This window comes from Oryza sativa, chromosome 11 (genome assembly GCF_034140825.1).
Source record: "Oryza sativa Japonica Group chromosome 11, ASM3414082v1".
Taxonomy (NCBI): domain Eukaryota; kingdom Viridiplantae; phylum Streptophyta; class Magnoliopsida; order Poales; family Poaceae; genus Oryza; species Oryza sativa.
The window spans coordinates 16,560,830-16,569,169 of record NC_089045.1 but is presented as its reverse complement, the minus strand read 5'-3'; the positions used below and the strand labels follow the sequence as shown (position 1 = coordinate 16,569,169).

At 45.5% G+C, this 8,340-nt stretch overlaps 1 protein-coding gene across 1 annotated transcript; it reads right to left on the bottom strand.

Annotated features, from left to right (window-relative positions):
- Positions 1-6,969: 6,969 nt before the first annotated feature.
- Positions 6,970-8,022, bottom strand: LOC4350431 (uncharacterized). The gene is made up of 2 exons (XM_015762567.3): positions 7,667-8,022; positions 6,970-7,574 (listed from the first exon to the last, which is right to left on the bottom strand). The coding sequence occupies exons 1-2, from the start codon at positions 7,899-7,901 to the stop codon at positions 7,135-7,137; spliced, it is 675 nt and encodes a 224-aa protein (XP_015618053.1). The 5' UTR covers positions 7,902-8,022; the 3' UTR covers positions 6,970-7,134.
- Positions 8,023-8,340: the final 318 nt, after the last annotated feature.

Genomic DNA, 8,340 nt, shown 5'->3' with positions numbered 1-8,340 from the left:
AAGCCTCGTCTCGTCGACACGAACGCCACATTTATAATGTGTGGAGAGCGTGACGGTTTTGGAGATGCCAAATGACTGGTTGAAACAAAACTCTCTGACCGGCCAATTTTGTGAAACGGCCTATTGGACTGAAGCAGAATCGTGTCAATTGCCTACAAGTATTCAACAAGCTGTAGAATCAATCGACCATAGTGGATGCACATGCACGCACGCATTTCCCTGCGGTTAGGACTTAGGACCACTAGGACGAGCTGGATCTGTAACAGACGGTCCAGAGCAGGCGCGGCTGCGATGATACGAATATCTCGTCATTCATTCACTCGCAGCTGTGAACCTCCTGTTTGTTTGGTTCGGCGATATCTCCGTCCGTGTGAATTGAAGATGTGAATAACGGTGATTATACTAGTACACACGGAACGTCATGGAACCGGACAACGTACACTACACACGTCGCGCGTCCGGGTTCCTCAAATATTCCGAGGCTTATCCTCCCGGAGATCATCAAGACATATATTGCAAGTAGGAACAGGACGAAGATGTGAAGCAATCGGTGAAGGCTGGAGTCCGGTCCACCAGCAGCGCCGGGTGACGACAGTGCTACAGAAATAATGCAGCGGGGCCCCGTTGCCCACGTCAATTCTCTGAGGAGCTAGCTGATGACGACGAAGAGATAAAAGCTTTCAGCTCGCCGCGGGGCACGAAAATTTCAAAATAATTAGAGTAAATTTCACAAAATTATAAATACTTTGATCAAATCATTATAAAAACAATAGATTTAAGATGGCGTATCTTGAAACTACATATTTGAAAATAAATTTATCATAAAACTACAAGTAAGTTTAAGGTTAAGCATGGCTAAAAAGCGATTTTTCTGTACGTGGACCTATTTAGATTACAGACGGACCATAATTGGTTGCGCCCGGGAAAATAAGTTCATTTTCGCGTGTACGGTCCTCTTAAACGAACCACACGTGGAAAGGAGATTATTTTTACATGCGGACCTATTAAGAGAGCCACACACAAAAATACCCACTCTCTCTCCCTCTCTCTCCATGCTACTCACTTTAAATTTTCCCATCTTTCTCTCCTCTCGTCTCTCGTCTCTCCTCTCTATATCATTTTCTTGACTCCCCACATCTCTCCTCTCTATCTCTTTTTCCCCGATCTCTTCTCTCCTCTCCTCCCGAGTCCCGACGGCGGCAGCGGGCGTAGGCGACGACAGCGGTGCATGGCGGCAGCAGCGGCGCGCGGGATCCGGCGGGCGGCGGCCGGCCGCCCTCTCCCCCGCGGGAACCAGCTCCCCTCCCCTCCCCTCCCCTTCCTTCCCTCCCCAGATCCGGCGGAGGGGAAGGGCGTCGACGGTAGTGCGGCCAGAGGGAAGCACGGATTAGGCGGCCAGCCGCCCTCCCCCCCTACGAGATCCGGCTCCCCTCCCCAGATCCGGTGGAGGAGAGGGGCGTTGGTGGCGGTGCGGCCGGAGGGGAGCACGGAGGCCAGTGGCGGGCGGCGCGAAGGCCGGTGGGATAGTAGATCCGGCAGCGGGCGATGCGGAGGCCGCCGACGAGGGTGGGAGGTGTGTCCTCAGCCGACAACGATGACGAGGAGGAGGAGGAGGAGGCAGCCGGGATCGCGCGGTGCCGCCGCCGGATTCAAGGTTTTCATTTTTTTTTGAAATTTTATTTTTTTTAGATTTTTGTTTTTCCGTGTGGGTGCGCCACCCACACGCGAAAATCGGATTTGACCGCATGGAAAAACCTTTCTCGTAGTAGTGAAGTATCGCAAAACTGCTAATTTTATAATAAAATTATCACAAAACTATATATTTTAGGCATTAAATTTCCATCACAAATGTTATGTTTGATTTATAAAACTTTTAGTTTTGTGATAACTGTTAGTATTTCGTAATGTTCACAGATAAAGTCCGCAAGCGCACAGAGATATCGCTGTAGCACTTCACCCGTGAGTATTCCAAGGTATCGATTTTCCATAGGGAAACGTGTGTGTTCAACTTCTCTTCAAGTTCTTCCGAGGACACAAGGCAAAAATGTGCAAAGGGTAGAGAGGATTTCCTAGTGAGAAACAATATCTACAGAAAGCATAATTTAATTCTATCGCTATACTTCAGGCGCTGGCTTGCTCGTTGCTACCAGAACGCGCTCTAATTCGTACCTAGACAGGGAGGACTACGGTAATCTTGAGGGCTGTCACTACCTCTACACCAACCTCTAACTATTTGTGGGATATGCAGCAATCACTGGAAATTAATGACCTAGATACCGTGTCTATGCAGTTAATTACTACTTTAGTGTTTATAACTCTCCAAAGTAAACACTATCTATAATTCAAATGAATAATAGTCCTTGTCGTTGCTTCATGCCCCTATCTTCCCCTCACAGATCTAGCAAGCATGAGGCCGGATCCGGTGAGCTCAAAGTCCACAAGCTCAGCAACGGTTAGGGAGGGAGCCTTGATCCGCACCGACAACGTCAACCGGGAGGGAGGAGTGGGAGCTCTAGATGGCGGCTGGGGAGGGAATCTCATCGCTGGACAGCAAGGGATGAAAATGGATTGGAAGCTAGCTCTATCTTATTCGTTTCATTTTTTTTCCGGAATAGGAATCGGAAATCCGGATACAGAAATAGAATTGAATAGAAATACGGAGTGAATACGAAACGGAACAAATAGGGTTTAACCAATATTTGCTGGAATATAAATGCCCCTCCTATTGATCTTGTAATGTTTGTTTTACACTTGAAATATTTACAAATACAAATATCATAAACTACAAAGTGGTAGATCCATTAAATTCTACAATTTTGATATCGAGCACGTCTACATCGGATGGTGTTTAAGTTGTTGATTTAATATTTTGTAAAAACAAATATGGTATTTTGTAATGAATATTTAGACACCTAAACGATCTCAAATAATAAAGTTGTCAACAACAAAGTTGTAGATCTCATTGAGCTCTACAATTTTGGTATAAATATTGTCTTCATCAGTGATAACGACGTCACTTCATCGGATTCGTGCATATCTCCACAAGTTATAGTGACAACTCGAAGTCCAGTTCGGCCTCTAGAGACAATACTGACTTCAAACGGACTTAGCGTCGTCTTCATGTCAACTCCGATTTGGATGATCTTGGACTTGATGAAAAGCTTATCTCGTCACCTTTCAAACGCGTCTAATCTCATATCTAAATTCATTCCGAGTTAACGAGAATCGTCAAAACAAGACAGTGTTATTACTGAAACCGAACTTGGGCCTTGGGCCTTGTAATAGACTAGGTCCAACACGGAAGTGCCTCCTCTCCACCTCCACGAACCAACACCTATCGCTTTATTTTTCTCTATAAATAACTTTGCACACCCTAAAAAACAATTGGGTTTTGTTTAGTTGAACTTTGCCGAGTGCAATTCGCATTGTCTCTAATCCTCGCTCGATTTGTCAGCGACTATAAATTCAGAGCCTCCAATAGTTGATGTGTTGATTTGACGGGTCGATTAGATCTATCACTTCAATCGCAACTATTTCTTTGTGCTTAATTGCCTATTCTCGATATTTAGATTACATCTTATCTTGTTCTTGCAGTATTCTCTCGTTTGCATTGCAGGGATCATCAACCGCGCATCACGGTTGGTACGACATTGTTTGTGGTGTAGCAGTTGCATAGCGTCCTGGACTTGTTCTGGTTGGTAGCTACATCGTAAACGTCGCATTCGATCAAAGCGAAAGTTATCCCCTCACCAGAAGATTGGGCCACGGGAGAGAGCGTCATCAATCAGGCTTTGTATAATAAAGTTATGTATTTTACGTGTTTTTTCTGAAAATTTGCTACTTACGAATATCCGGAGAAAATTCCTATATAATTTCTGACTCCAACGGATAGTGCCCTGCTGTATTCATTTATGTTTTCCAGGAAAAAAAATCAGAATTCGTTTCTGAATCTAAAAATTTCCATACTATCCGAACGGATGGAAACTTTTGTTACCTGTTTCATCCCTATGGAGAGCCGAGCTCGACGGCGTCGATCTCGTCGCCCTCCGCTTGGGAGCTCGTCGGCCCACTAGGGTCTGATCTGCTGGCAGAGAGGAAGGAGAAGGTGGAGAAGGGAAGAGGTCCACAAGTGGAGAAGAGCGGCATTGGAGAACCATCGGTGCGTGTGCGTCTAGTTCAGTGGTTGAGAGGGGGGGCAGTGGCGGATCCAGAAAATCGATTCATTAGTGTCATAGCATGTCTATCAGCGTCATAGTATGTTACTTATGTTTAGATCATGGTGTTGTAATATATGGATAAGTAGTTTTGCTATAGGTTTTACTGAAAGTCGTCGGTGTCGCCTGACACCGGCCCTTATCATGTAGATTCGCCCCGGGGGTTGAAAAATGAGAGTGTGAAGTTGATAGTGGGATCACCAGGAGATTAGAGTATATATGTGTTTTTTTTGTTGTTACAAGGTCCAAACTATGAAAGTTCCTGATCTAAGAATAAAAAATTTAACACCAGCTAATATATAATAACCTAGGAGCCAAAATAGAAAAAACAGCTAGTAGCCTCCATTGTAGAGTGGTGTGGTTTATTTATGACCTAAGCTTATAGCAACTTGAGATCAATGATAGTAACGGTTTCCATTGTAATTCTTCTCCGGGGCCAACGGATGCATGCATATTGGCTAAGATTGCCAGCCACCACGAGCTGTCCTTGACCTTTAGTTTTCATGAATTGTCCCTCTTTACTTTGTTTGTGCATATCAGCATATGTATGACCGTGGCACGATGGGGCTATAGACAAAGCGAGTACATACCTATAAAACATTCTACGCTTTTTTTTAATGAAAATGTTTACATTCTACACAATGTAATTTACTTGTATGTAATCTATTTATCTACTACACACTGAAAAAACCAATTAAACATTACTGAAACGCTAACATTACTCAAACGCTACTCTTTTTACATTTAGTGAGATATATATGACTTTCTTTGGCTTTCTTTTCATGAACATAAATAAGTTCCCACGCATCTGCACGGGTTCCTTTATAAAAAAGTTAGTTGTCCACATTTTCTTTATTTTTTTCCAAGTAAAAACTAAGTTTTTTTCCAACTAAGAACTCAAAGTGCATTACCAACAGAATATAAAAAAGAACCTCGGTCCTAAAATTTAACGATTTTATTAAATTCTAATTGGACATGAATTACTAAAAGTAGATTTAGCGGATTAAAATTTAGTATCTGTTATAGTTATGTTGGTAAGAACTACTCCTTGTAAAAAAAAAAGCAGAAGATAAGTCCTTCAGATTTTTTTCTTTTTTTATAATATATGCACGCATGAGTGGGTGTGGGTCCCTGATCTCTGCCAGGGAGCCACCTGTGGAACAAAACTAGAACAAACAAGCGTCAGCTATCAAAGAGATCGACAGGCACTATACTCAACATTCGAACCTTATCTCCGTCTAATATAGGAGTATTTGGGAGGATAAGGATTTTCTACACCTAGATATACTGACGGAGAAATCATTTTTAGCCGGTCGACCAAATTTTAAAATAGTCCCGGTTCCATTAAAAACCGGGACTAAAAACGGTTTTTAGTTCTGGTTAAAAAATTTTTGATCATAAAGATGATCTTTAGTCCCGGTTCAAACATGTCAGGGTAAATATTACCACTTTAGTCCCGGTTGGTACTACTAACCGGGAGTAAAGATTATTTAGCGTAGTATATAATCCCTATCACTTATCTTCTCAACTCACACAGATTGAATCTCTTCCCCTTCTCCTCTCCTCTCACACATATCTCAATTCTCCTTCTCCTCTCCTCACAGAGATTGAATCTCTTCCCCTTCTCCTCTCCTCTCACACATATCTCAATTCCCCTTCTCGTCTCCTCATCCCCTCTCCTCCACCTCCTCCCCTTCCTTCTCTCCTCCCCCTCCTCCCCTTCCCATCCGGCGGGCCGGCGGGCGGCGGGGCCGCTGCAGGCGGCGGCCATGGCGGATGGCGGGGCCGCTGCAGGCGGCGGCCATGGCGGATGGCGGGGCCGCTGCAGGCGGCGGCGGGCGGCGGGGCCGCTGTGAGCGGCTTTGTGTTTTTTTTATATAATTTTTGATTCCCTGAGATGTATAAATTTGTGATTTATTGTATTGATCTGTGATGTATTTGATTTGTGTGTAATTTTTTAGGATCTGTGATGCATTTGATTTGTGTGTAAGATTTGATGTATTTGATTTGTGTGTAACTTTAAGATTTGTGATGTGGATTTGGTGATGTGAATTTGGAATGTTACTCTGATTTGGGATTTAGGGTTTGATTTGGGGATTTGTATGCCACTTGATTCGGGAGAAAATAAAAAGGAAATAAAGAAAAGGGGACTATTTGGTACTGCCGCTATTCTCTCTTTACTCCCGGTTAGTAACAACAATCGGGACTAAAGATTCCTTTCTTTAGTTCCGGTTGGTGTCACCAACCAGGACTAAAGATGGATCTTTAGTCCCGGTTATTTCATCCAGGACTAAAGATAGCGATCTTTAGTCCCGGATTGCTACTCCCGGTTGGAAAACCGGGACTAAAGGGGTTACCAACCGAGAGGAAATATGGTTTCTCTACCAGTAATACAATGTTACCTATCATTTGCATGCGACTTAAATAGTTATAAAAAAATTAAAAAACTTTAGTAGCATCGATTGTGATGATATAAGTCTATACGCAAATATGCATGACTAAATTTGATCTACAATTAGAGAAAAAAATAATAAAATTAAATAGTGAAAAGTACCCTTACAACGCAGATAAAATTTGTTATTTTGGTTACTTCATATGTTGATCGAATTTGGACTTGCATGTTTGTATAGTGTCTTATATCTTTATAATCTATCTTATCAAATTTTATAAAATTTTTATATAACTGTTTAAATTACATGCCTACACCTATGTGTAAAATATACTTACCCGTAATAAGGTTTTGCTCTATTTTCAGTTACTTGATCAAGTTCGTCCATTTTTTTGCTTTAAAAGACCCAGCACAACAGTACATGCTAATTAAACACCTTCATTAGTACGTACAGCGCAGGGTTACGCGAGTACCGAGTACGTGTAAGGCACGCAGATACTAGACCGCGGCCGGTTCGCAATCTGATCGCTATTACCAGCGGCTGCTGGCACTCTGGACTAGGTACCGTTGCGGCCGCGCGTCGCCGCCGTGCCGGTTGTAATGCTGCTGCTGGTGCGGAACGCGAGCAGGAGGCAACGACATCTGACGCGCCGCCCACCGGGATGCGCACGACGGCGCGCTGCCAGTCTGATGCTGGTAGTGGGCACGGGGTGCCGTCCTGGACGCAGCGGTGGGCGACGGGCTGCGCGATAGCGGCGCGGTCGTTGTCGCTGTCGTCCTTGGGAACAGGAACGCCCGGATCTTGAGCGGCTGGAGGCGGTCCCGGCTGGCCGCGTCGTACTCCTCCAGCAGGTTGGCGAGGTCGTCGTCGCCGTTGACGGAGACGAGCGCGTCCAGGTCCTCCGTCGGGAGCTGGCACCGCAGGCACACCGCCTCCCACCCGCACATCTCCCTCAGCTTCCGTTGCAACTCTGGATTCACAATCCAAACGTACGTTGTAAGAGCTCCGATCGATCGAGAGATCGAACTACCAGTCTCACTCAGGAGCAGGTTGCAGGTGTACCGTGGAAAGGGAGGGAGCGGTCGACGGAGACGACGCGGTTGTCGCCGCCGACGTAGCGCAGCGCGCCGTCGGCGTGGCGTGGTAGGATCCTCCCGCCGTAGCTGCAGAGGAACTTGACGCACGCCCCCTCGACGGCGGCGTCCGCTGCCTTGACGACGCACGCGACGATGATGTCGTCGTCGAGGGAGCCGAGCGACGACGACGAGGACGACGACCAGGAGGAGGTTCCCACCATGGCTCTCCTTTCCTTGGACGGACGAACGGCCGACGACGGCTCAGAATCTTGCTGAGAATCTTCGGCGCGCGCGCGGGGAGTGGCTAGGCCTTGCTGCCTTTATTACTAAGCGAGCCGCTTCAAGCCTCATCTCGGCGACACGAGCACCACATTTATAGCGTGTGGAGAGAGCGTCACGGTTTTGGAGATGCCAAACGAATGGTTGAAGCAAAACTCTGTGACCGATTTTGTTTAAACGGCGTTTTGGACATGCAGAATTGTGTCAATTGCCTAACAGTCTTTAATTATAATCAATGGACCAAAGTGGGATGCAGCACATGCATGCATCTCCTCGATATTAGCTGCCCGAGGGAGGACCGCAAGGCCACTTGGACGAGCTGGATCTGTAAACAGAACAGACGGTCCAGATCGAGGGCTCTGGTGAGAGCCTGAGACGATA